The sequence below is a fragment of the Ictalurus punctatus genome, chromosome 13 (genome assembly GCF_001660625.3).
Source record: "Ictalurus punctatus breed USDA103 chromosome 13, Coco_2.0, whole genome shotgun sequence".
Lineage (NCBI taxonomy): Eukaryota > Metazoa > Chordata > Actinopteri > Siluriformes > Ictaluridae > Ictalurus > Ictalurus punctatus.
The window spans coordinates 4,137,139-4,165,136 of NC_030428.2; the positions used below are offsets into that span (position 1 = coordinate 4,137,139).

Below are 27,998 nucleotides of genomic sequence, written 5' to 3' on the forward strand. Positions count from 1 at the left end.
AATGGGTAACAACTATCCAAATTCACCCACTTTAACGTTTGAGTAAATGTTCACATCAATAATGATAAACTTTTTTTGTCAGCTGAGTATTTACGCTGTGTAACATGTGAACATACTCTGTGATATTTTTACTGTTTAATGTTTTACTGCAGAATCGCTAAAAATCCACCATTAAATATTGTTGATTTACACACACACACACACACACACACACACACACACACACACACACACACACACACACACACTGCCCCTCCCCCTCTGCCAGATCGGAAGAATGTGAAAGTGAAAGTCAGCAGCTCCATTTTGTGTCGAGGGGAAAATAAACCATATCAGGAGTAAGAACACAGTGAGTATCTAAATCTAAAGCTATAATATATAAACACACTGAATGTACACCAGATGCAGAAGAGTTTTGTGGGTTTGTACTGAAGTTTGAATGTACACAGGTTGTTTTATGACTTGATACCGTGACTATTTCCTGTAAGTGAACTCTGTGCTGATACAGGGTTTGATTTAACACACCGATGTTGGAGTGAAGTAAACGTGTGTCCTGCTGTAATCTGGAGAAGGAGACATGACCTCCAACATGAGTGTGTCTGGAGAACAGGACTTAAAGAAAGACTAGAGGTGAGTTACTTTTCCATTCACCAGCAATAAATACACACCGTCTCATGGGAACAGATCTGTATCTCTAAACACTCACTAGTTTACAGAGGAACTAAACTTTGGTTTAAGGTGTTTAATAGCAGTGAATATATCACTGATCTGATCTAAGAACAGTTTAGAGAAATCATTCACTGAGAGAAGAGAGAAAAGGACTGTGTAATGTGGAGAAGAAGAGCAGTGTAGCTTTGAGTCAGTGAACTCTACAGGCTTTAAGACCCAGCTGAGTCAGTTATCTATGATTGGGACTCCTGACATCAGTGTAATTCCTGAGGTATGAGGCGTGTCTCCTGTTTGAATAAGTGTGCAGACTGTAGCTGAATTAAAAAGATGGAATTATTGGTGTTTAATGATGAACATATTGTGTAACAGTGCTGAGACAGCAGAGTATTAATTATTGCTGATATTTCTGTTCTAATTACAGAATGATGGAGGGAAAGAGATCAGACTCACCAGAACCCAGCTGTGTGTCCATGAAGAGTGACTGGTCAATGGGACTTCCATTTAACTTCAGAGACAGAGTCAGTTCTCCTGATGTGAGGTCAGTACAGTGAGGTGTTGTACAGCAGTGTTCCACCTGATCAAACTCACTGGTCTCATTATGAAGCCCTTCATAAGCTCTATCAGGTGTTGAAGCAGTAAAACACTAAAGTGTGCAGTGCTGCAGCTCTCGGACTGACAGTGGGGAAAACAGCTTTAAGAGTTCAGTTCAGCCTGCAGTCCCTGAGCTGGAGGGTCTGTGGTGCTACACAACAACATTTACACCTGGGACATTAATGACTAGATCACTATTTTATTCATAAACATGTTAGTATCAGTGAGGAAACCCTGAAATCAGTGTATTGTGTTAAGAGGATAGTGTTAAATATCTGTCTCTGTATGTATTAGTGTGTTGTGCAGCTATGAATACATATAGTCTATATTACATCATGTGTTTTATTTGTTCACAGACCACAAAAGAAGAAATCAAACATCAGCAGAAATCAGCTGGACTCCATATTCAAGGTGTGTGTGTGTCTTTTTAATGTGTGTAACTTGTGTGTGAGTAGGTTGCAGGTTTTTATTTAAAATAATGATGGTTCACAGGTTTATCGATGTGCAGCAGCATTATGGGTAATCAGACAGAATTTCAGTCGTAACTGTGGTAATAGAAAGAGACCTTTCTTCTTTTCATAAAATAAAAGCATCTCTCAGTGTGTAACATTATAATATTTAGATGGGTTCCTGTGTGTTTCTAACCAGGAGCTGGAACACAAAGTCATCACTCTGATAAAGAATGAGCTGAAGAGGTTTAGGAAGCTCCTGAGTCCGGATTACCCAGCATGCACTGAGAGGGAAGTGGAGGATGAGGAGGATCTGCAGAGTGTCAGAGAGGGAGCGCTGAAGATCACACTGCACATCCTGAAGAACATGAACCACACAGATCTCGCTAACACACTGCACAACAGTAAGAGCTCTGAGTCATGGCTTTATTCCATCAGGTTCACTTTAGAGAGAGGAAATAGTTTTAGATATGAACACCTTTAGTTTGAAGTTTGAGTTTAGTATCATGTACATCTGGTGCTTTTCTGTTCTGTTCGTGGTTCAGTTTGTGATTACTCTGTAAACTGGTCCTGTTCCTTTAATAATATTTAGTCCATGAATCAGGAATGAACAGCAGCATTTGAAAGAATTTTACATTTTATATTGTGCTCAGTGATTTTGCATTAAAACATGTTATTACTTTGTTTATTAGAGTCTGTGGCCTCTGTGTATCAGACAGAGCTGAAATCCAGCTTGAGAGAGAAGTTTATAAGAATTAATGAAGGAATATCACAACATGGAAGCTCAGCACTTCTGAATGAGATCTATACAGAGCTCTACATCACAGAGGGTTGGAGTGGAGAAGTCAATAATGAACATGAGGTGAGACAGATTGAGACAGCGTCCAGGAGACCAGCAACACAGGAGACACCCATCAAATGTAATGAGCTCTTTAAAGACAAGTCCATCAGAAGAGTGCTGACTAAAGGAGTTGCTGGAATTGGAAAAACAGTCTCTGTGCAGAAGTTCATTCTGGACTGGTCTGAAGGAAAAGCAAATCAGGACGTCACCTTCATGTTTCCATTTCCCTTTCGAGAGCTGAATCTAATGAAGCAGAGAAATCTCAGTCTGATGGAGCTTCTTCATCACTTTTTCCCAGAAATGAGAAAACTAGAATTACTAGACTCCTACACAGTGGTGTTGATCTTTGATGGTCTGGATGAGTGTCGACTTCCTCTAAATTTCCAGAAGAATGAGAGATTGTGTGATGTGACAGAGTCAGCCTCGGTGGATGTGCTGCTGACAAACCTCATCAAGGGGAATCTGCTTCCCTCTGCTCTCCTCTGGATAACCTCTCGACCAGGAGCAGCCAATCAGATCCCTCCTGAGTGTGTAGACCAGGTAACAGAGGTACGAGGCTTCAGTGATCCTCAGAAAGAGGAGTACTTCACGAAGAGGATCAGCGATCAGAGCCTGGCCAATAAAATCATCACACGCATGAAGTCTTCAAGAAGCCTCTACATCATGTGCCACATCCCAGTCTTCTGCTGGATCTCAGCCACTGTTCTAGAGAGAATGTTCTGTGAAGCAGAGAGTGGAGAGGTCCCCAAGACTCTGACTCAAATGTTCACACACTTCCTGATCTTCCAGATCAAACACAAGGACCAAAAGTACCATCAGAAATGTGACCCTGATCCTCAGCAGACCAGAGAGAGTATCCTGGCACTCGGGAAACTGGCTTTCCAACAGCTGGAGAAAGGAAACCTGATCTTCTATGAGGAAGACCTGAGAGAGTGTGGCATTGATGTTGGCGAAGTGGCAGTGTACTCAGGAGTGTGTACCCAAATCTTCAGAGAGGAGTTTGGGCTTCACCTGGGGAAGGTGTTCAGCTTTGTACATCTGAGTGTTCAGGAGTTTCTGGCTGCTTTATATGCATTTCTCTGCTTTATTTTTAGAAACACAAATGTGTTAGTGGAGAAACGCACTGGACTTTTCCATTTCTTCAGCATGTCAATCATGTCTGATCTCCTCATTAGTGCAGTGGACAAGGCCTTACAGAGTGAGAATGGACACCTGGACCTGTTCCTCCGCTTCCTTCTGGGTCTCTCACTGGAGTCCAATCAGGCTCTCTTACGAGGCTTAATGCCCCAGACAGGAAGCAGCTCTCACAGCAAACAAAAAACAGTCGAGTACATCAAGGAGAAGATCAGGGAGAATCCATCTCCAGAGAAATCCATCAATCTGTTCCACTGTCTGAATGAACTGAATGATCATTCTCTAGTGCAGGAAGTACAGACTTACCTGAACAGAGAAGAGTACTTTCGTCTCAGTGGAACCAGACTCTCGCCTGCTCAGTGGTCAGCTCTGGTGGTTGTGTTACTGAACTCAGATCAGGAGCTGGATGAGTTTAATTTGAGGAAATATGACCGATCAGAGGAATGTCTTCTGAAGCTGCTGCCAGTGGTCAAAGCCTCCAGAAAAGCTGTGTGAGTATTTTTCTTTATGAATGTATTACTGCATGGTTTGTTATTTTAATGTAACACTGAACTGCACTGTTTGGATTAATGCTTGTTAATAGTTACTCTAATCATCTTTAAACAAACCTCTGGTACTGTTACAGAAGATTGTTTCACTTTTTACACTAACACGTTACGTCTGCACTGAGATCTGGGCCATATGAACAAAACCTTATATCACCATTTATTACCTTTTCTCTAAAACTGATGAAAATGATCTCTACAAAATAACTGCATGTATTCATGACTGCTTTTTGATCATTTTGTGATATTATTATTATTATTATTATTTTTATTATTATTATTATCAGTTACAACGATATTTAAAGGAATGAAAACAGAAGGGTTTTTGTTTGAACAAATGCTTTATTATTATAAAGCATTTGTTAATAATAATTATTATTAACAATCCATTATGACTGTGTTTGTGTGTTTGAGGTCAGAGTTCTGATATTTCATCATTTCTCTTCCAGGCTGTGGGGGTGTAATCTGACAGAGGAAAGCTGTAGAGTTCTGTCCTCAGTTCTCAGCTCAAACTCCTCCAGACTGAGAGAACTGAACTTGAGTTACAATAACCTGCAGGATTCAGGAGTGAAGCTGCTCTCTGCTGGACTGGAGAATCCACACTGTACACTGGAGACACTGAGGTACACACACACACACACACACACACACACACACACACACACACACACCAACAACAGTTATAATAATAATAATAATAATAATAATAATAATAATAATAATAATAACTTTATTCATATAGCACATTTCATACATAAAATGCAGCTCAAAGTGCTTCACAATGGAAAATAAAATAAAATGATGAATATAATATTAAAGGAAACCTATTTTAAGCCTTTTTACAAGATGTAATATAAGTCTCAGGTGTCCCCAGAATGTGTCTGTGAAGTTTCAGCCCAAAATACCCCACAGATCTTATACCCTGCTGTAAATGCCCCTTTTTTTGTGGAAGCAAAAACAGGCTGTTTTGGTGTGTGTCTCTTTAAATGCAAATCAGCTGCTGTGCCCCGCCCCCTTTCCGGAAGAGACCAGCTCCTGCTTCCCATACTTCATTGGCTGTGGAATCTGCTAACAGCCTTATTCACAAAACAGCCTGGTGTAAAATGATTCACACAAAACCTACACAGTTTTCAAAAAGACAATCACCTTTCTATATTGTGCATAATATATAGTTAAAAATAAAAATGATGACATAACTCTGGCACTTTAACCGCATTAGCCATGGAATCTGCTCACAAGCTCATTCGGAAAATCGATTTGCAAACATTGCCAAAATATAAAGTGCAATATTTACGTCTTCTGGATATGAAGCTGGATCACGAGCAGTGGGTACTGATCCATGCTTGAGAATCAAGTTTTTATCTTTTAATTTATTTATTAATTTTCATATGATTCATTTACTGATTTGCTTCTCTTTAAATCCAGTTTTAGACTGTGATATTACAAAGGTCTTTCCAGATTATTACTTGCCACACTGTATGAGATAACCCCAGTAAAATTGCCTGAATTCTATAATATAATATGTTCACCATTTTAGGTTTAAATCCTCTAAAAACAGATTCGCAGTTGAATAACATTACTCTGTTCCAATTGACATCCTTCAAAGCATTGGCATGTTTTGTTTACTCTCACAATCCCCCAAACACCCACACCCAAAGTCTCCATAAAACAAATGAGACAGCAGTGTATCCTACAATAACGTAAAGTTGTCCACAATGTGAAAACAACTCGGTGAGTAAGCTGAACTAACCAACAAAATTACCAAGACAAAAATTCCAGTAAGAGAAAAAACCCCTACTGACTTCAAGTCTGATAAACAGTATGCGCACAATAACAAATACAACGTCCTTAACTTTTAAAGACTTGTAACAATAATATAAGTGTACCACATAAAGCCGAGGAAAAAACACTAATAAAATTAAATAAACAGAAACTCTAACCCAGTCAGAGCATCAAAACAGAGAAACACATTAATACAGAAGTAGATTTAAGAGAAGTAAGTCCACAAAATCTAGGAGAAGTAAAGCAATGACAATATCTTCAATAATAATCCGAATACTGTAGAGCTGGAAGGCCGAGTGCAAAAAATAAAAGAAGAGCGGAAAAGCCGCCGCTGTGTATCAAGAGTTTAACATAGTCTCCTGCTTCCTCCACTGAAATAAAGTCCTTCTGAACACCGTTATATGTAATGCGAAGCCGAGCTGGGTGAAGTATTCCATAGCGAACGACGAACCTCGTTAAATGCAGCCCAGGCCCGGACTATCTTGGCTGTATAGTCAGGGAAAACGGAGATGGTTAAATCCCTCACTTTAATCCGCTGGAGCTCTCTCGCCTGGCGTAAAATGTCAACACAGTCATTGTGATAGTGGAATCTGCACACAATAGCTTGTGGTCGTTCACCAGGCTTGGGCTTGGGCTGAAGGGTCCAGTGGGACCGGTCCAAAACCGGCTCCTTCTCCAGACCAAACGCCTCTTTTAACGAGGCCGCTACAGCGGCAGTTGTACAGGTGTCAGGGCTCTCTGGAACTCCGCCTATCCTTTAACTATAATGTTATTGCGCCGTGACCTCGACTCCAAATCCTCACATTTTTTCTCTAATTGAGTCAGGGTCGCAGTGAGAGCCTCGATAGTAGTCTTCATATGAACTATGTCAACGGTGCAACCAGAGAGAGCGTGCTCCATTTCCCCAACAGTACCTTTCAGTGTTGATATGGTAGCATCGGTAGCAACTTTATCACTAGCCAGCTGTTTTCACTGCCTGCAGGTCAAGCTGGATAGTAGACAGCGCACCCCCGAGATTCTCCTGGAGCTCCTTTTTAAAAATAAATATCGGCAATGTCCTTCCTCAGTAAAGCCAGCAGCTCAAGCCTGAGTGCAATGAAGTCAAAGTCACCGCCTGGCAACGCGGATTCGGGGGAAGAAGGGGACTTGCTCGCAGCGTAGGCCTTAGTCGTGTCTGAATGCTACCATGGGTTTTCATGTTCTTTCCAGACATTTTCACATGGCAGAAAGTTAAAAGTAGATGGAAACGGAAAAAAAGGAAATGGAGTAGATTAAGTCAAAATCTATTGTATGACCGAAAAGCGCAAAATAATTACAATTTTAATCGAAATCAGCAGGAGCCTACAACTTTGCGTCCTACTCCATCGAACTCCGAATTCAGTAATCCGAGAATCAAGTTTTTATCAAATCTTGCTTTGTATTGACCCTCGTTCACAAAGCAGTCTGGAGTGAAATGATTAGGTATTTTTGGGGCACATTTCCTTCAAAAATAAAACTTCACTGCGTCTTCAGTGTCTCTGATGCCGGGAGTACATGAAGACTCTCGTGTTCATTCTTACAGCCAACAACACAACACTTACAAAGCTTACGAAGCAGAGACATTCTTCTCATCACTGTAGCTACTCCAGCGCGGAGAACATGGCCAATTATGTGCAGCTCACTCAGGGGAGGAGCTATGCTAATAGGGCAGAGTCCCTGGGCGGGGCTTGTTCAAACGTGATGTCATGTTAGGGCGAAAAGAAAAATGCCTCATTTTGATGCTCTGTTTATGATTTATGGGGAATATAAAAAAGGAGTGGGTGGATTTTTACCATCGTAGGGTGGTTGTGTACACATTCTGCTGACACACATTTATGTTCAAACAACATTTAAAAGTGAATTTTGCATAATAGGCCCCCTTTAAAACAACTAAAATAATATATAGAGTTGAGGAGAGTTGCTCTCTCTCATAGCTAGCAGAAAATGAATGCAGTTTACCACACTGACCACTGCAAAACAAACAAACAGCTGAATCAAGTTAGCTAGCTACCTATTGAGCTACTGAAATGTCTGACCTGTTTAACAGGAAAAAAGCATCTCTGTCTTCAATCCCTTCAGATCTCTGAGTTACATTTTAATTTGCACATTAAAGAGCTCTTGTGTAAATGCTCCTACACACTGTTTATTAAGAAATTAATTCGTATCCAGTGTGATAAATGAGGCCCAGTGTTTTATATGAGTAAAACATTAAAGTGTGTATTTCATATGGTGTGGATTAGCATTGTTTCTGCTGTTGAGCTTTGTTTTTCTGTGTGTGTGTGTGTGTGTGTGTGTGTGTGTGTGTGTGTGTGTGTGTGTGTGTGTGTGTGTGTAGATTAAGCTAGAATTAAGTTAATTAAGTTAGATCAGTGTACATTACACACGCATTTACTTTAATAACATGCCAATACTAGTTTATTGTTTATACACAGGCTGTTCATTTTATATTTTTATCCTGACGTTAGAACCTTGTATTCAGGTAAACACTTTATTTCCCACCTGATGGAAACACCTCATTTCACAATCAGATAAATAAATACAACACTTCATCATTTCTCTTCCAGGCTGTGGGAGTGTAATCTGACAGAGGAAAGCTGTAGAGTTCTGTCCTCAGTTCTCAGCTCAAACTCCTCCAGACTGAGAGAACTGAACCTGAGTTACAATAAACTTCGGGATTCAGGAGTGAAGCTGCTCTCTGCTGGACTGGAGAATCCACACTGTACACTGGAGACACTGAGGTACACACACACACACACACACACACACACACACACACACACACACACACACACACACACACACACACACACACACACACACACACACACACACACACACAGAGACAGACAGAGCAGAGTTTTAATAAACACAGATACATCCAGTTTCCATCTGTGGTGATTGTAATTGTAGTGATGTGATATATTGTCATTGTTGTGTGTGTGAGATGGAAAGTAAATGTTCTGTATATAAAGATTTTGTGCAGTTGATGCTTTCAGAGCTAAAACTGAGTGTGTTAAGTGTGAGAAGGGTTTTTATTTTGCAGGATGATTAAATGCAGTATTACAGATGAAGGTTGTGCTGCTCTGGCTTCCGCTCTGAGGTCAAACTCCTCATCACACCTGAGAGAACTGGATCTGAACGATAATAATCCAGGAGAATCAGGAGTGAAGCTGCTCTCTGATCTACTGAAGGATCCACATTGTAAACTGGAGACATTATAGTGAGTTACTGACTTACTGTCTCTTTACTCTACTCTACTGTATCATACTGAATAATGTGTGTGTGTGTGTGTGTGTGTGTGTGTGTGTTGGTGTTTATGCTGATGTTGTGTGTTTACACTGATGCTCTTCTGTCTTTCAGCATTAATGATAATAAACTCTCCAGGACTGGCACATGACAGGAGTCTCACCTCAATCCTCTTCTCCAGGATAAAGCAGTTTTGGTGAAGAGTTAGAACCCGTCCCACATTTCCAGCAGTTTGGGAGCTGAATCATTAAACTTAAAGGGACAGAGCAGATACAATGCCAAGACCTGGCAGAAGGTCATACACAGGAGAAATCAACACACGTAACGAAATATCTGCTGTACAAAAGCAATGATCTGCCCCAGGGATGGAGACTGACGAGGCTTAAGTACACGTCCGGAAATGTACAGTCGACTGATCCCAAAGCACGAGGCAGGAGCAGGCATGTTAATGGTAAATGGTCTGCACTTATATAGCGCTTTTTTAACCTTAGTGGTTCCAAAGCACTTTACACTGTTTCACATTCATGAGGCTTGTGCCAAAGAGTAGATGTGAAAATACAATGGAAAATTTCCCTTGCAACCTGCCAACCTTTGCTGTGTCATGAACACAGTGTCTTGGTCAACCCAGGAGATGATTTAGAAATGTGCCTATACAACAGTCAGTGCGTTTACATGGACAACAATAATCCACTATTAACCCGATTAAGACAATACTGTGATTAAGAAACTACCATGTAAACAGCAATTTTTAATGAGCTTAATCTGATTAAAGTCATACTCGAAGTAAACACTAATCGAATTAAGACATGTGGAGTATTCCTGTTTTAGCCGCATTATCGACGTGTATTACAGACATGTAAACACCTTAATCACATTATTACCATCGTGTGAGAGTTTTCACCGCATTTTGCGACAGGATACGATCACACACGGCAGTGCTCAACATTTTACGGTGAACAGGAGACTACTGCTGCGTCCCAAACCGCATACTTTCCTACTATAGGCCTGTAGTGGGGAAAAATACATTTGTCTCGGCTACTATATAGATAGTAAGTACACGGTTTGGGACGCAGCCCACGGCTTCAAGCAGTTGTCTATTTGCATGTACAGCATGACAAATAATTAACTGCACTTAAAGCATTCGTAAAAAAAATTAAATAAAAACACCCAAAACTGTATATGTTACCATAACGAAGACGAACTGTATGTTGATACGTGAAATTTTGGAGGGACAGCGTGGCGCGGTGACGTGTGCTGTTAATCTAATTATGTTCTATAACATGTAAAACGGGTACATGAAAGGATTATTCTAAAAGCAACTCATGTAAACACCTTAATCACATTATTATCTTACTCAGAGTAAGGTCAATAATTAGATTACTGCTGTCCATGTAAACGTAGTCAGTGTGTGTTCAGCATGCATGGAGGCACTGGTTCTGTACATAGTGTTACATGAAATAACACCAGAAATAACACAAATCAATACCCTCGTGCGCACCTCTCTAATGGCCTGATGGTGTCCATGTCAATTCTTTCGACTGGGACCTTGAATAAAGGTAATGGGCACAATGGTGCTATTGGGGTGGCCAGTGGATTTGCAGCTTAAATTAGTAGCCTGGTAACAATTGCTTCCACAGCTCCTTTTTGATGCACCAGTCGACTTAACACTACCCATATGAGTTGATGTTTGGCCAAAAACCTAAGCTACCAGTGGATAGTTTGCTTGATGGTAGTGAAGAAGGGGAAGGAGATGGTGCCCATTCAGATTGGGTGGCCCAACACCAAAAGTATTTGGCCTCCATTTATTCCAGTTCCCGAAGGCACTTGGAGACTGTGGTCATTCACCATAGGACCAGTTGCCCTGACTCAGTAGCAATACTACCCCCTGGCACTTTAATGTATTGTAAGAATTATTTTCATGGTTGGCATAAGATTCAGGATGTCTAGCGCTCCACTGTGTTTGAGATTGTGGCCTACATTGATGAAGTGGGAACGCTGTATAAGATCAGACCACATGGAGAAGATGGCCCCATTAAAACTGTATATTGCTCAGAACTTAAGCCTGTTCTTACCTGGCAATAATATGCCAGGTAAACCAATGGGTCAGGTCTACTGGCCTTTCCAGCCCCAGGATTGAGTAGAGCCAGAAGGACCTAGAATTGGAGATTGTTCACAAGTGGCCATAGTCCATACGAGAATGGGTGTAAGGAACTCTGACGGTCAAGTCCACGTTGATTCTAGTTGTCAGCCCTCAGTGCTTCAGTCTAGTCCAACAGGGGTACAAAATGATTACTCTCTTATGAGTATAGGTTCATCTTTAGCGTCTCAACCCCAGGTGACCACACAAGAGCAAGAGATGAATTTAGAAACTTCTCTAGATCTTCATATAGCTCAGTCACTTGATCAGTCAGGAATGGGTTTAGTTTCTAGAATTTGGCAAAGTTGGTTGGAGGCGCTGTTGTGCATGCCCACTGGAGGGTGGACTGATTCTTTATACACATCACTTCCTGTCTATAGAACCATGTCCAGTGCTTGAATCCTTTGCTACACTGTGATTGTTGATTGCTGGAAGAACCTGTTGACGGCAAATGTTTGTTATAAATATGCCAACGCCATTTATACCTACCTGGACAGGCTATTATTTCGGGGGCTTGGTAGCATGTGGTCATAATTTGTCTGCATCGCATTGATTGTGTGTGGGTGTGTAGATGAAAAAAATACCAACAATACCATCAAACCCATATGTGCTTGTTGAATATCCCATTATAGATTTAGCCTTTGCTTTTATATAACCTCCACTCTCTAGGTAATCTTTCCACTTTATTTTGGAGCATGGCCTTTGGGATTTGTGCATTTGAGCATGTGTTTCACCTCCTGAAGAGGAGACTAAAGGGGGAAACCGCTCAAGACAAACAACAACTGAAAGAAGCTGTGGTAAAAGCCTGGAAAAGCATCACAAAAGAAGAGTACAACAATTTGGTGATGTCAGTGGATCGCCGCTTGATTATTTATTGCAAGGAAGGGATATGCAACCAAATCGTGTTATTTACTTTGATTTCCTTGAAGACTATCTGTTCCAATATTTTTGCTCACCTCAAAATGTTCTAAGTTGTTTAACACATCTAGATGTATATATCAGGAAATTAATGTTTATCTATTGTCTCATATTCATCTTTTGAACTCAAACCCAAATGTCTTCAGTGTATAACAAAAACAAACGAATTCCAATACTTTTGAAGAGGACTGCAGGTATGGCAAGGTTGACTGAAGACAGGTGGGGCTGATGGCCACTGATTTTGATTAAGACATGCTTGACATGATTAAGACACACAGGAAACGGAAGGACGGATGGTGGGAGAGCAAAGCAGCCAGCAGGGCAGCGTATTAAACCATTGGTGGGCGATGGAAACAACCTGGAGAGGCCTGCGTTTGTACAAAAAATCAAGCTTAGAGATAGAATGAGCAAATGTGAAATGTGTGGATAAACGGGCTTGCGAACCCTCTCTGGGCAGCTCACTTTCCCAATTCATCAGTGTGAATTACCATGAGCCTTATCTATGTTAGAGGAGTCATGACCTTTAACCTTAACAATAGCAAGCCTGTCAGGTAAGAGCGAGGCTTCTAAGAGATCAGAAACGTGCAGTATAGGTTTGCCATCAGTGGCATGCAAATCATGAGCATGCCATGTCTTACTAAAATCATGTGTGTCACCAAAAGCATATACGGATTTTGCTTACAATAAATGGTCCAAGTAGTCTTCAGATTTGTAGTATATGGGGGTAACTGTATATGACCCTCTTTGTTAGAATACTGAGCCCACAGTGCATCAAGCAGCAGATGCTCGGCGCAGTCAGGCTCGTGCTCATCGTCAGCAACATGACAAACAGAAGAGAGACAGAGGTTAGATGGAGTGAGCAGTGTAAACTGTCCGTATTGTGAGTGAACATGTCAGTTTAAACATTAAATCCTGACCTTGTAAGTTGAAAGGAGATGAAGGGATGACAACAAATCTGTGAAAAAACTAAATGTCAGGGTCGTCAGGGGAAGTAACATGTAGTAACATGTAGACAGTGGTACACTGTCACTTACTGTGCCTATTGTCCTGTTTTAGTAGTATTGTACTCTCCAGTGTTGTTAGAACACGTCTGCACGTGCACTTTGTGTAGAATGTGTAGATCATATTTAGATCTGTGTCGTCTCATGTGGTTAGTGTCTTGTTTCATGTAGCACCGTGGTCCTGGAGGAACATTGTTTCATTTCACTGTGTACTGTACCAGCTGTATATGGTGGAAACGACAATAAAACCACTTGAACTTGAACTAGGAAGTGTAATTTTAGACCCCCATCTATTCCCACAGAGTTAATGCTAGAGAATACAATGAAAATCAGGACAGGTTAACTGAGCGTATCTGGTGTGATGTTTAAGTGAGTCAAGAAAATGACCAGGTTTATCAGTCAAAAGCAGAGCATCACAAATGACTTTTATTTCCATAACGCTAGGCGGTTTCAGGGTATAACATTTACCAACTTGTATGAAGCCAAGCTTGCATGTCTGGCTCTGTTCCAGGGCTCGCGGTGGCGCCCTCAAACTTTTCTACTTGGGGAATCAGAGGAGGGACAGCTACGTGCTACACGGTTCATGGTTAGTTTTTGTGAAGTCTGTTGAATTGCCCTTTTCTTGGTAGGATATTCTGCGTCCGATTGAGGTTTAATATCTTCCCATGCACTTAATGCCCGCTTCATGTATTCATAATCCCATCTAGGGTCCCCCAAAGTGTCTCGAATGCATAATGCCACCATTAATAAATGAGCTTAATTGAAAGTACTTTCAGTGAAAGTCTCTACGATGACTGCGTTTGCAGAAAACATCACAGATTAAAACGATGTGATATTTTCAACATACACTTCAAGAATACAAGGACATCTACATGGAGGCAGAAAATAAAAGATCACATACCTCCATCCATATGTCCCACTCCTGACACCATTAAACTGTTAAGATTTTGCTGATACCAGCCTCAGAATTAAATTCTTGGACCCACACTACTATTACCTTCTCAGTACCGAGCTTGGGAAGAAATCACACAGACACAGAATTCAGTGAAAGATTCTTAGTTTAATGCTGAAATTAACAGTATATATATATACAGTGAGGGAAAAAAGTATTTGATCCCCTGCTGATTTTGTACGTTTGCCCACTGACAAAGAAATGATCAGTCTATAATTTTAATGGTAGTTGTATTTGAACAGTGAGAGACAGAATAACAACAAAAAAATCCAGAAAAACGCATGTCAAAAATTTTATAAATTAATTTGCATTTTAATGAGGGAAAAAAGTATTTAACCCCCTCTCAATCAGAAAGATTTCTGGCTCCCAGGTGTCTTTTATACAGGTAACGAGCTGAGATTAGGAGCACACTCTTAAAGGGAGTGCTCCTAATATCAGTTTGTTACCTGTATAAAAGACACCTGTCCACAGAAGCAATCAATCAATCAGATTCCAAACTCTCCACCATGGCCAAGACCAAAGAGCTCTCCAAGGATGTCAGGGACAAGACTGTAGACCTACACAAGTCTGGAATGAGCTACAAGACCATTGCCAAGCAGCTTGGTGAGAAGGGGACAACAGTTGGTGCGATTATTCGCAAATGGAAGAAGCACAAAAGAACTGTCAATCTCCCTCGGCCTGGGGCTCCATGCAAGATCTCACCTCGTGGAGTTGCATTGATCATGAGAACAGTGAGGAATCAGCCCAGAACTACACGGGAGGATCTTGTCAATGATCTCAAGGCAGCTGGGACCATAGTCACCAAGAAAACAATTGGTAACACACTACGCCGTGAAGGACTGAAATCCTGCAGCGCGTGCAAGGTCCCCCTGCTCAAGAAAGCACATATACATGCCCGTCTGAAGTTTGCCAGTGAACATCTGAATGATTCAGAGGACAACTGGGTGAAAGTGTTGTGGTCAGATGAGACCAAAATGGAGCTCTTTGGCATCAACTCAACTTGCCGTGTTTGGAGGAGGAGGAATGCTGCCTATGACCCCTGGAACACCATCCCCACTGTCAAACATGGAGGTGGAAACATTATGCTTTGGAGGTGTTTTTCTGCTAAGGGGACAGGACAACTTCACCGCATCAAAGGGACGATGGACGGGGCCATGTACCGTCAAATCTTGGGTGAAAACCTCCCTCCCTCAGACAGGGCATTGAAAATGGGTCGTGGATGGATATTCCAGCATGACAATGACCCAAAACACACGGCCAAGGCAACAAAGGAGTGGCTCAAGAAGAAGCACATTAAGGTCCTGGAGTGACCTAGGCAGTCTCCAGACCTAAATCCCATAGAAAATCTGTGGAGGGAGCTGAAGGTTCGAGTTGCCAAACGTCAGCCTCGAAACCTTAATGATTTGGAGAAGATCTGCAAAGAGGAGTGGGACAAAATCCCTCCTGAGATGTGTGCAAACCTGGTGGCCAACTACAAGAAACGTCTGACCTCTGTGATTGCCAACAAGGGTTTTTAAACCAAGTACTAAGTCATGTTTTGCAGAGGGGTCAAATACTTATTTCCCTCATTAAAATGCAAATCAATTTATAACATTTTTGACGTGCGTTTTTCTGGATTTTTTTGTTGTTATTCTGTCTCTCACTGTTCAAATAAATCTACCATTAAAGTTATAGACGGATCATTTCTTTGTCAGTGGGCAAACGTACAAAATCAGCCTTACCTGCATTTGCATCAGTCTCAGCTCTCATTACCTGACATCATGATTAGCCTAATATCTGTGACACTCAATTATTAGCCTAATATCTGTGACACTCTTGCAAGCAACCGTTCTAGATGGTTCACATGTAAATGTATTAAAAAAAAATTGAAAATTAGAAAAAATGTATTACCCATAACTCCTTATGCATCAGAAGAGGGTTTTTTTGTTTGTTTGTTTGTTTTTACAGGAAATTGTGTTTCCTGTAAAAGAAGTAATGAGGTATACACTGGAGACACCAAGAGATGACTGGCCAGTGGTTTGCCGTGCACATACATAACATCAGAATGAAGAATTTTTTCTTGACAGTGGCAAGACACTTTAACAGTGCTGGATATAACTATAATGACATCTGTATGTGCATCACCAGATGTTGTCATGGGGCAACTAAGTAAGAACAATAACAATAACTGCAACTAAATGTTTCTGTTAACTGTTGATCAGTCCTGTACATCAGTTTGGAGGAATTTTTCATCCCATGATGCACTTCCACAAGCATATGTTAAGATAAGACTGTGATAGATCCCTGTTCTTTAAATACAATCGGGTGCTCAGTCACCTCTCATCACATTTATTAAAAACACCTGATTCTAATTTCACCTTCAAATTAAACTGCTAATCCTAGAGGTCCACTCACAGATATGTAATATTGGATCATTTTCCTCAATAAATAAATGACAAATTAAACTAAACAACGTAAATTAAACCCTATCTTTTGCTGTACTGAATACCCCGCAGTGTTCGGCAGAGACTCGGCTATCGCTTCTAGATCAGGACACAACGTGGATGTATACAATGGGCCAGACAGATTGCAAAACACAGATTCTTAGATATATTGTTGGGGCAAAACAGATTTATTCTTTTTCTGGCAATTACTTCGTTATGGGCTAGATCACGTATCTTTTGATAAGCACAACCGTGTTTACCACGAGCTATAGACACATTTAGATCCAGACAGTCATCAGCCCGCATGTTAGAATTGCTTTGCGTATAGGCCTGGACAATAGTTCAATATCAATATATATCGCGATATAAATTTTTTCAATTACGGTGATATGGTTTTTAAACACATTTCCGATATTTCGACATACATTAAAACATTAGTCACTGACTGACGTTCATGACACAGGCGTCAGTTCGTTGTATTCAAGCTGGGCAGAAAGAGCAGAACACAATTAGCTACGTGCGTGATGACGTACACCACAGGCATGCAGCCAGTGCTCGGCAGTGTTAGGCTAAGCTCCAACGCGGCATGTTTTAGCTACAAAATGAGTACCCCCGATCACAATACAAATGCGACTGAGTGAGCTTCCACAAGTGAAGAGAAAGCAGACGAAATAGTTGATAATAGAGGAAAGACTAATTCAGTGGTAGGGAATTGGTTTGGCTATCTAAGCTCTGATACCCTTCAGGTTTCAGTGCGCTGCAAAATGTGCCGGAGAGTGGTGCCGACTAGCAGCAGGAACACATCAAATCTGTTCCCCCATCTGAAGCAGTTCCACCCGATAGAATATTCTGAGAGTCAGAAGATGTGGCAGCATAAAGGTTTAAGCCAACCTGTCTCTGAAATATCACCGCCACCCCCATCCCCATCACCAGCTGTGTCAAAAGAGAAACCGATGCAGCAAACCCGGATCGCTGTATTCATGCCTTATGACAAGCCGTCTAAACGTTATAAAGACATTACTAAGGCTGTCACAAACATTTTGGCTAAGGACATGATGCCGTTTAGTACGGTAGAAAATGTGGGCTTCAGGAAAATTATGTCAGTCATCGACCCCAGATACGAGCTCCCTGGCCGGAAATATTTTTCCCGCACAGCTATACCTACACTTTCCGGAGAAGTTAGGGAAAGGGTGGAGGAGCAACTGCAGTCAGTGTCACATTTTGCGACCACAGCTGACCTGTGGTCAAGCCGAACCTCGGAACCATACTTGAGCCTGACAGTCCACTTTATTGACCAAGATTGGAAGCTTGTCAGCTTATGCCTCCAGACGGTGTACTTTCCCGAGGATCACACGGGCGGAGCAATTGCAGCCGGACTTACGGACGCGCTTGCCTCCTGGGGGCTCAGCGAGGACCACCAGGTCTGCATCACCATAGATAGCAGGATACATAGGCACAAATACTTTGTATGGATTTATACATACAGCAGTTCTATCAATTAAATTCAAAGATGTTTTACTGGCATGGAAACAGATGTTTACTTTGCCAAATCAGGTGTGAAATAAAAACAACAAAATGTACGTAAGCAGAAGAATTGTGATTTTGGGTTAATAACATAAATAAATCAAATTTTGTAGTTAAAATACAAATGAGAACTATATATTGCAATATTTTTTTCTCTCTCTGTCTACAGAGAAAGTTCACCAAGACAAGCGAGTGGACAGAGCAGTTGGGGTCTGTAAAAAGGTGGTGGTTGCCTTCTCCTACTCCTGGAAGAAGAAACAGGACCTTGCAGCTGCTCAGGAGGAGTATCACTTGCCACAGCACAAGCTCATCAGTTAAACCCCAACAAGATGGGGCTCCCGTCATCAAATGGTGAAGCGGGTTCTGGAGCAGAAAAGGGCCATCACAGAGGTCCTCTCAAAAGACAAGAAGACCAGGTCGCTGGTTCCTACTTGGCAAGATGTGGATGTTTTAGAGTCTATAGATGCAGCTCTAAGCCCGCTCCTCGAATTCACGGATGCCTTGTCCGGTGAGTCCTATGTCTGTGTGTCATTCCTAAAACCAGTGATGCATCTCTTCAACACCTCCATCTTGAAGGAAGCAGAGGATGACACAGACCTCACCAGGACCATAAAGACAACAGTGATGGGATACCTGAATGAAAAGTATGATGACTCTGCCATGGATGATCTACTTGACATGGCATGCCTCGTTGACCCAAGATTCAAGCTTCAGTACACTCAGGAGGAGAAGAGAGAATACATCAAAGAGAAAGGTGTGTTGGAGATGCTGAAGGGAGAGAGAGCTGTTGTGGTAAGGGAAGAGGAGTCCAGAGAAGAAGCCATGGGGGATGCTTCTGCAGCAGTGACACTAGCCAAGAAAACAAAGCGGTTGTTGGCTAGCTTTTTTTCAAACAGGTCCACCAGTACTGTAGCTGTCGCTGAAAGCATGTATGTGTCATTTCTTTCTTTAAGCCTTTAAAGTATTTATTTGTTATGTTATTATTACAATAATGCACTGTAAATATTAATAGTAATTTGCCTATGTGAGTTTTGTTTTACAAGGGTTGCAGAAATAGTGACACCAACAGGTTAAACTGGTGAGCTGCATTTAATTTAAGTTACTGTGGTCATGTGATTAGCCTAACTAATAGCAGTGCAAAATGTGCATGCAGTTTGTTGGTGCTACGCTGTACACGGAGTTAGATGCTAAAGAAGAGAATAATTAAACAGTAAAGCGTTACAGCAACTCCTAGATTTCTGGTCGGAAGGCGCACACGGTATGTTAGTTTGTGATGTTGTGCATTTCATGTTTGTGATGTTGTGCATTTCATGTTTGTATTGCAATGTAATAGCGCAATGTTTCCTAGGGCCATTAATGCTAGTTTAATATGTGAGCAAGATGAATGAATACTCATGGACTCTTAAGAACATGCTTATGTACAATATGCTCATGTGAGAATGTGTTATGCACTTTATTTCAGTTTTTCACGGTGTTTGATGGTGTTTGATGGTGCTTGATGGTGTTTGACGGTGATTGAATGCGCTTAAGTTGTGAAGGAATGCAATTAAAGAAACGACAAACATCAGTTGAAGCGTACGTTTTAATCTGACCAGAAGAATAAGTTTGGGAGCAGCTACAGTGAAAAACGTGGCCTACTGCCTTTGGTAAGGCAGTGAAGAAGAACGTAGGCCTATTCTGGAAAAGCAGTGAAAAACGTGGCCTGCTGCCACGAGCCACAGTGAAGAACATACTGCTTCGTGAACTGCAGTGAAAAAGTATTGTTTGGTGTGGTGTAAAACATCGCCATCCATGGACATTGGAGAGTGAGCAACGATCGCCAGCATCCCAGGGAATATTGTACGGGCCGCCCCTTGTGAAGTCTCCGTCCCGCACTCAGCGTAAACGACCTGCCTACCCATCCTGGCATTCATCCAACGTGACCTCGCGAGCTTCAGTTCAGCGTGAAGGTGGAACCCAGAAGAAGACGGTGCTGCAGCTGCCAAGAACGGCCACAGGGAAGCAACAACGCGACATCTTTGGACAATTGAGTTTGTGAACATTCATTAAATCTGGATTCCAGGTCAGACTGTGCATTTACATTTCTCAGTTTTGTTTAAATTGTTATTTATTGCAATTCCAATTTATTATTTGAAACAAAGGAAAAATGAGAACTGCATCTGAATAGTTTTGTAAGTTGAATAGCAGTGTGTATATAACGTACTTGTTTGATCATTTGAAAGTGTGTATTTTCCTGGTCATTCTAGTTTACCTTTCATCATTTAATATTTCAGTAGTGTTGTTTCAAAATAGTTTACTAAAATGGATCAAAGCACACCAGATGTTTGTGTACTAGAAGGAGTACTACAGGCTCTAGAAAACGAGAAAACAGAATTACAGAAGGAATTAGAAACTGAACTTGAAACCTCAGAGAAACAAAGAATTGAAGAACGGTTAGCTGAAATTAATAAAGACCTCCAAATACATAGGATAGGGCTCCAGGAGCCAACACCTGGCACTGAACAAGCAGTGAGGCGGTCAGAAAGAGAAAAACACCCAACAGAAAAGATGCTTGAGCTCATTAAACAGGAGAGCACAAAAAGGGAAAGAAAGTTCATGTTAACATATGTAACCTTCAAAGCCGAGGTTCAGTATATTAGAACTAAACTAAAGGAAGAATGTTGTAAATCAGACTTAGGCGAAATGATAAGAACCTTGGAAAAGTATGAGTCAGAAATAAAGCAGGAATATAAGAGCTTACGTGCACTGACCACACCAGCCCAAGATATACGAAGGAGAATGGATATCTGCACATCAGTGACTTCTGAAATAACTACACTTCTGAAAGTGCGTTACGCAGAAGCTGATAAAGAGTTTAATGCAGAAGCTGTTAAGGAAACTCTTTCAAAATTACTCCAGAGAGAAGACGCAAGGTCATTTTATGGGTCAACTGTGTCAAGAGCTGGAGTGGGTAGTGTGCAAGATAGTCAAGTGTCAGTAAAGAAAGCAGAGGCGGCGGCACGCTTGGCATCGAAACGTGCTGAACTTAACAGGGAAAGGGAAATATCTGCACAAAGAAAAGAGGTGCTAGCTCAACAAGAGAAGTTAAAACTGATGGAAGAACAAAGGAATCTTGAGGCTATGGAAGCTGAATACAATGTATATGCTGAAGAGGAATTAAAATTGAATGCTGAAATTGGAGAAACTAGAGAAATCTTCACTTTGTCTCCAAGTCAGCTTCCAGTGCAGCATAACAGCACTCCATGCACCCAGAATCCCAAAGACTTTTCAATCCCTTTTTGTTCTGAAAGCAAAATAGAACCAAAATCAAATGAAGCCTCGCTAGTTCAAGCATTAAAAGAATCCCTGGCAATGACTAGACTTCCAGCACCAGAGCCGTTCATGTTTACAGGAGATCCACTTAAATTCACTGAATGGCGTACCTGCTTCAAGGCCTTAATCGAAACAAGTTGCACAAACCCAGCTCATAGGCTATATTACTTGAAAAAATACATCAGTGGAGAAGCACTTTCTGTGTTAGAAGGAACATTTTATAGAAGTGATGAGGAAGCCTACACGCAGGCTTGGGATGCCCTTAACAAACGTTATGGTCACCCCTTCATAGTTCAAAGAGCATTCAGGGGGAAGCTGAGTAGCTGGCCCAAGATTGGACCAAAGGAATCACTGAAATTAAGGGAATTTAGTGATTTCCTCATCTCCTGCAAGAATGCAATGCCTTACGTTCATGGTCTAAAGGTTTTAGATGATTGTCAAGAAAACCAAAAGCTGTTACAAAAACTTCCTGACTGGGCAACAACTTGCTGGAACCGGTACGTCACTAAAGCACTAGATGAAGGGAAGCCATATCCTGCCTTTAAGGAGTTCTCAGACTTTGTAGCCGAAGAGGCACGTGTTGCTTGCAATCCAGTTTCTTCTCTTTTTGCATTAAAACAAGCAGATGAGAAAAATGGAAAGGAACAGAAGCGTCTCAAAGCCAGCACTCTAGCAACGTCAACAAAGGTGTTTCAAAGATCAAGATTCACTTCAAAGGACTCAAGTGCATCAGGAAGTTCTACAACCAACTCTCCTGCCACTCAAACCAAAAGACAAATAGATTGTGTGTGCTGTCAACAAAATCACTTTATTTATAAATGTGAAAAGTTTGCAGCGATGTCTCTAGAGGAAAAGAAAAAATTTGTCATTAGCAACAATATGTGCTTCGGGTGCCTCAGAGTCGGACATGTTGCAAAAAATTGCAGAAAGAGGGCTACTTGCAATATTTGTAGACAAAGTCATCCATCTCCACTTCACGAAGAACGCCCTGTAGGAGAAAAGCTAGAAGCATTACCACAAAAGGACAATTATTCCATTGCCTTATGCACCGTGAGAATGGACAATGGTGATCGCACTTCCATGATTGTTCCAGTGTGGCTCTCTAGTGCGGCCAAGAATAGTCCAGAGACTTTAGTGTATGCATTACTGGACACACAGAGTACCAGTACCTTCATTGACCATGATGTCTGTGGAAAAATTCAAACGCACACAGAACCTGTCCAACTGAAGTTGTCAACAATGACTGACAAGAGTTCAATACTGAATTGTCACAGAGTTGTTGGACTGAAGGTGAGAGGGTACAATTTACAAGAGTACATTGAGCTACCTCCAGCATACACTCAAGAATACATCCCACTAGAGAAGAATAGCATTCCCACTCGTGAAACAGCAGCAGGGTGGACTCACCTTCTGAGCATAGCCGAAGAGATGCCAGATCTGTTGAACTGTCCTGCAGGACTTCTGATTGGCTATGACTGTGCACGGGCTCTGAAACCAAAAGCAGTGATATCAGGGGAAGAGTATGAACCTTATGCAGTCAAGACAGATTTAGGCTGGAGTATAGTTGGAGCCAAAATGCCTTGCACTGACATAAGGGATGGCGAAGGGTTCTGCCATCGTATCTCTGTGAAAGAACTTCCACCTATCACACCTGCCTCTGTGATCAAAGCATTAGAGAGAGATTTTCTTGACACAAATCCAAGAGAAAGGACAATATCCCAAGATGACATTCAATTTCTGCATCTCTTGAATGGGAAAATTCAATATAACGAAGAGGGACATCTGGAGATGCCTCTACCATTTAGAAAGCGTCCTCAGCTTCCAAATAACAAGCAGCTGGCTACAGTCAGATTGAAACATTTAAAAGGAAAAATGGAAAAGAGTCCAAAGTACAAGGAAGATTATATCAAATTCATGGACAATGTCTTTAGAGATGGTGATGCAGAAGAAACAAATGCCACCACAAAGGAAGGCAACACATGGTACATTCCGCACCATGGGGTGTATCATCCTAGGAAGCCTGAGAAGATTAGGGTCGTATTTGACTGCTCTGCCAAATGTGAAGGCACCTCTCTGAATGACCACCTCCTCACAGGACCTGATCTAACAAATACTCTGACTGGAGTGCTGTGTAGATTTCGCCAGCATCAGATCGCGATTAATTGCGATGTTGAGAAAATGTTTCACCGCTTCCACGTAACCCCAGAAGATCGGGATTTCTTGAGGTTCCTGTGGTGGGAAAATGGGAACACCGCAAGAGAGCCCAAAGAATACCGGATGCGAGTTCACATATTTGGAGCAGCATCATCGCCTGGATGTGCTAACTATGGCATGAAATACCTCGCCAGCAAATATGAGAATGATTACCCATTGGCTGCAGTCTTCATCCGGAAAAATTTCTATGTGGATGATGGGCTTATCAGTGTCGATTCAGTTCAAAGAGCCAACCAGCTTGTGAATGAAGCACGGGAAGTCTTTAGTAAAGGACAGCTGCGCTTACACAAATTTGTCTCTAACAACAGAAAGGTTTTGGATGTAATTCCAGAGAGTGAACGGGCAAGTGCAGTGAAGGATGTGGACCTGAACTACAGCGAGCTTCCAATGCAGAGTGTGCTGGGAGTGAAGTGGAGCATAGAGACGGATGCGTTCTCATTCAATGTCGTCCTCAATGAAAAGGCAGCCACCCGGCGAGGAATCCTATCAACGGTAGCTAGTGTATACGACCCATTAGGATTTCTCTCTCCCTACATCTTGACTGGGAAAAGAGTGCTGCAAGAGATGTGCAAACGAGGTGTAGGATGGGATGAACATGTTCCCCTTGAACTGAAGCCAAAGTGGGAAACATGGCTCCATGACCTGGAAAATCTTGAGAAAATTCAAATACCAAGATGCTTCATTCCTGATCACCTCAGCACAATACGAAAAATTGAGCTGCATCATTTTTCAGATGCCAGCAACAATGGCTATGGGCAATGTTCTTATATCAGGATTGTTGCTGATGAACAAGTACATTGTGCATTAGTCATGGGTAAGGCCAGAGTGGCACCCACAAGGGTGGTCAGCATTCCACGCCTTGAGCTCACTGCAGCTACAGTCTCTGCCGCTATGAGTAGTGTCCTTAGAGAAGAGCTGGAGCTGAAGATAGACCAGGAGTTTTTCTGGACTGATTCACAGGTGGTGCTCGGGTACATCAAGAATGACGCCCGACGCTTTCATGTTTTTGTAGCAAATCGCGTCCAGAAAATAAGAGACACTACTGATCCTAGTCAGTGGTTCTACGTCGAAACAAGCCAGAATCCAGCCGACCACGCATCTAGGGGTCTCAAGGTGGCAGAACTAATAGAATCAAATTGGCTCAGAGGACCAAAGTTCTTATGGGAACAAGAAATTGTTTTTAGCCAAAGATCCCCAGAGCTTCTTGTAGGTGACCCAGAGGTCAAAGTCCTGAAAACAGATGCTGTTGAAAGAGACAGCTTCCTCCATAGGCTGTCAAGACTCTCAGATTGGAATACAACCCTCAACATTATTGCTCGGATTCAGAGACTGGCACACAAAGACAGGTCTGGACCCATTAGTGTAGAGGAACGAAGAGGAGCCGCTCTTGTGCTCATCAGAGCAGCACAAAGAGAAGCCTTTGAAAAGGAGCTGAAATTGTTTAGTCAGGAATCCACAAAGCTACCAAAAACTCACAAGATGTATCAACTTGACCCTATCTTTCAGAATGGATTGCTCAGGGTTGGTGGCAGGTTGAGAATGTCCTCTGCATCAGTTGAGTTGAAACATCCAGTTATCCTTCCTAAGGAAGGCATTGTCACACAGCTTATACTTGACCACTGTCACAAAAGGACTCAGCACCAAGGCCGAGGTCAAACCTTGAATGAGCTCAGAGCCAGCGGATATTGGATAATAGGTGCAAGCAAGGTAGTGGCCAAGCACATCAAGAGTTGTGTCACTTGCAGAAAGGTGCGTGGACGGACTGAAGAACAGCGAATGGCAGACTTGCCTGTTGACCGAGTAGATCCATCTCCTCCATTCTTGTACACCGGAATTGACTGTTTCGGGCCATTTAACACGAAACAAGGTCGAAAGGAATTCAAGCGGTATGGTCTGTTGTTCACATGTCTAAGCTGCAGGGCCATCCACTTAGAAATGTTGGAGGATCTCACAACAGACGCATTTTTGAATGCTTTGAGATGCTTCATAGCAATTAGAGGAGCGGTAAGACAAATCCGATCCGACCAAGGTACTAATTTCCTTGGAGCAAAGAATGAGTTGGAGAGAGGTCTAATGGAACTTGACAAGGAAAGGATTTCAACTTACCTTGCAAGAAAGCAATGTGACTTCCTGATGAATGTGCCTGAAGCAAGCCACATGGGAGGCATTTGGGAACGCCAAATACGGACGGTTAGGAGCGTGATGAGTTCTGTTCTGGCACAGGCTAAAGGGAGACTGGATGACACCTCTTTGAGGACATTCTTCTATGAAGCCATGTCAATTGTTAACAGTCGTCCACTCACAACAAACACAATCAATGATCCTAAAGGTGTTGAACCTTTGACACCTAACCATTTGCTCACAATGAAGTCCATTGTGCCCCTCGCGCCTCCAGGCAAATTTGTCCGGGAAGATTTGTATGCCAAGAAGAGGTGGCGTAGAGTGCAGTACCTCTCGGAACAATTCTGGAGCAGGTGGCGCAAGGAATACCTGGCCAGCATAAGCCTCAGACAACAGTGGCATGTGCCCAGAAGAAATGTGCAAGTTGGGGATGTCGTTATTGTCAAGGATGACAATATTCCCAGAAATGAGTGGAAGCTAGCCAGAGTTGTTGAGGCAAGGGCAGATGGTGATGGTCTTGTGCGAAAGGTCAAAATTCAAATAGGACAAAGTAATTTAGGAAAGAAAGGTGAGCGCATAACGCAACTTTCTTCACTTGAGCGTCCAGTTCAAAAATTAGTGGTGCTAGTGGAGCAGAATTCATAGACTAGTATCCTAAAACAATAAACAGGAAATATTAAACTTTCAGACTAAGCTGTTCAAAACCAAGTATCAAAAATTACTTGCTAAATGTATAGGAAAATTACACGATTTATTCAGTTTATTCAGAATATGGTTAACATAAATCTTTGTAATTTTGGTGGCAGTGTAGCTGTCGCTGAAAGCATGTATGTGTGCCTATGTGAGTTTTGTTTTACAAGGGTTGCAGAAATAGTGACACCTACAGGTTAAACTGGTGAGCTGCATTTAATTTAAGTTACTGTGGTCATGTGATTAGCCTAACTAATAGCAGTGCAAAATGTGCATGCAGTTTGTTGGTGCTACGCTGTACACGGAGTTAGATGCTAAAGAAGAGAATAATTAAACAGTAAAGCGTTACAGCAACTCCTAGATTTCTGGTCGGAAGGCGCACACGGTATGTTAGTTTGTGATGTTGTGCATTTCATGTTTGTATTGCAATGTAATAGCGCAATGTTTCCTAGGGCCATTAATGCTAGTTTAATATGTGAGCAAGATGAATGAATACTCATGGACTCTTAAGAACATGCTTATGTACAATATGCTCATGTGAGAATGTGTTATGCACTTTATTTCAGTTTTTCACGGTGTTTGATGGTGCTTGATGGTGTTTGATGGTGCTTGATGGTGTTTGACGGTGATTGAATGCGCTTAAGTTGTGAAGGAATGCAATTAAAGAAACGACAAACATCAGTTGAAGCGTACGTTTTAATCTGACCAGAAGAATAAGTTTGGGAGCAGCTACAAGTACCAACACAGAAGACTTGAGTGTACAGCAGGCAGTTGAGCGGGAGCTCAGCAACTAACTTCTGTCTCCAGATGCTGACAATGACTCAAATCCTCTGGATTGGTGGAAAGTCCCTCATAAGAACTTCCCCAGAGTAGGACAACTGGCAAAACATTACTTGTGTATTCAAGCCACAAGCTACCCCTCTGAGAGGGTTTTTAGTACAGGTGGCAACATTGTCACATGTAAAAGGGCATCTTTGAGGCCAGATAATGTAGACCAGCTTGTATTTCTTGCCAGAAACCTCTAGAGCCTGTCATAGGGTGTCATCAACGCCAAACAATGTCCCTGCCCCAGCGACATGTGTTCTTGTTATTGCTCACACTTTTTCTGTTTTCTTCAGCAACTCTGAGCATTTTTCATATTTTTTATCCTGGCTGAAGCACTTTTATTTCAATCTATAAGAATAAAATAATCAGCCTATGTTGTTTAAAGTTAAAGATATTAATATTGACAAAGGTGAGAGTTTTATGTTTATTTGACGGTGATTTCACATTTCTTGTTTGTATGACGGTTAAATACAAATAAAAGGTGAACATTAATTTATTTGTGCCGTTTTTATTTCTAAATTATTATATAATTTTAGAAGAGGAGGTTTCATAGACTTGGCAAATTCATTTTACAGAAGTTTGAAGGTACAGACATCCGTTGTGGGC

At 41.7% G+C, this 27,998-nt stretch overlaps 2 protein-coding genes across 2 annotated transcripts; both read left to right on the forward strand.

Moving 5' to 3' along the window:
• The first annotated feature begins 7 nt into the window (after positions 1-7).
• Positions 8-20,365, forward strand: LOC108273693 (NLR family CARD domain-containing protein 3). The gene is made up of 11 exons (XM_053685309.1): positions 8-349; positions 509-630; positions 1,091-1,207; positions 1,617-1,671; positions 1,909-2,113; positions 2,402-4,175; positions 4,679-4,852; positions 8,594-8,767; positions 9,073-9,249; positions 9,390-9,726; positions 18,400-20,365. The coding sequence occupies exons 3-10, from the start codon at positions 1,092-1,094 to the stop codon at positions 9,424-9,426; spliced, it is 2,712 nt and encodes a 903-aa protein (XP_053541284.1). The 5' UTR covers positions 8-349; positions 509-630; position 1,091; the 3' UTR covers positions 9,427-9,726; positions 18,400-20,365.
• A 40-nt stretch (positions 20,366-20,405) lies between these two features.
• On the forward strand, positions 20,406-27,901 carry LOC128634606 (uncharacterized). The gene is made up of 2 exons (XM_053685299.1): positions 20,406-26,952; positions 27,134-27,901. Exon 1 carries the CDS (start codon positions 20,532-20,534, stop codon positions 26,520-26,522), a length of 5,991 nt encoding a protein of 1,996 aa, XP_053541274.1. The 5' UTR covers positions 20,406-20,531; the 3' UTR covers positions 26,523-26,952; positions 27,134-27,901.
• Positions 27,902-27,998: the final 97 nt, after the last annotated feature.

Coding starts and splice junctions, on each gene's coding strand:
- LOC128634606 (XM_053685299.1), top strand. CDS start 20,532: ATGGATCAAAGCACACCAGATGTTTGTGTACTAGAAGGAGTACTACAG.
- LOC108273693 (XM_053685309.1), top strand. CDS start 1,092: ATGATGGAGGGAAAGAGATCAGACTCACCAGAACCCAGCTGTGTGTCC. Junction 2,114..2,401: donor CGCTAACACACTGCACAACA/GTAAGAGCTCTG, acceptor TTTGTTTATTAG/AGTCTGTGGCCTCTGTGTAT. Junction 9,250..9,389: donor TGTAAACTGGAGACATTATA/GTGAGTTACTGA, acceptor TCTGTCTTTCAG/CATTAATGATAATAAACTCT.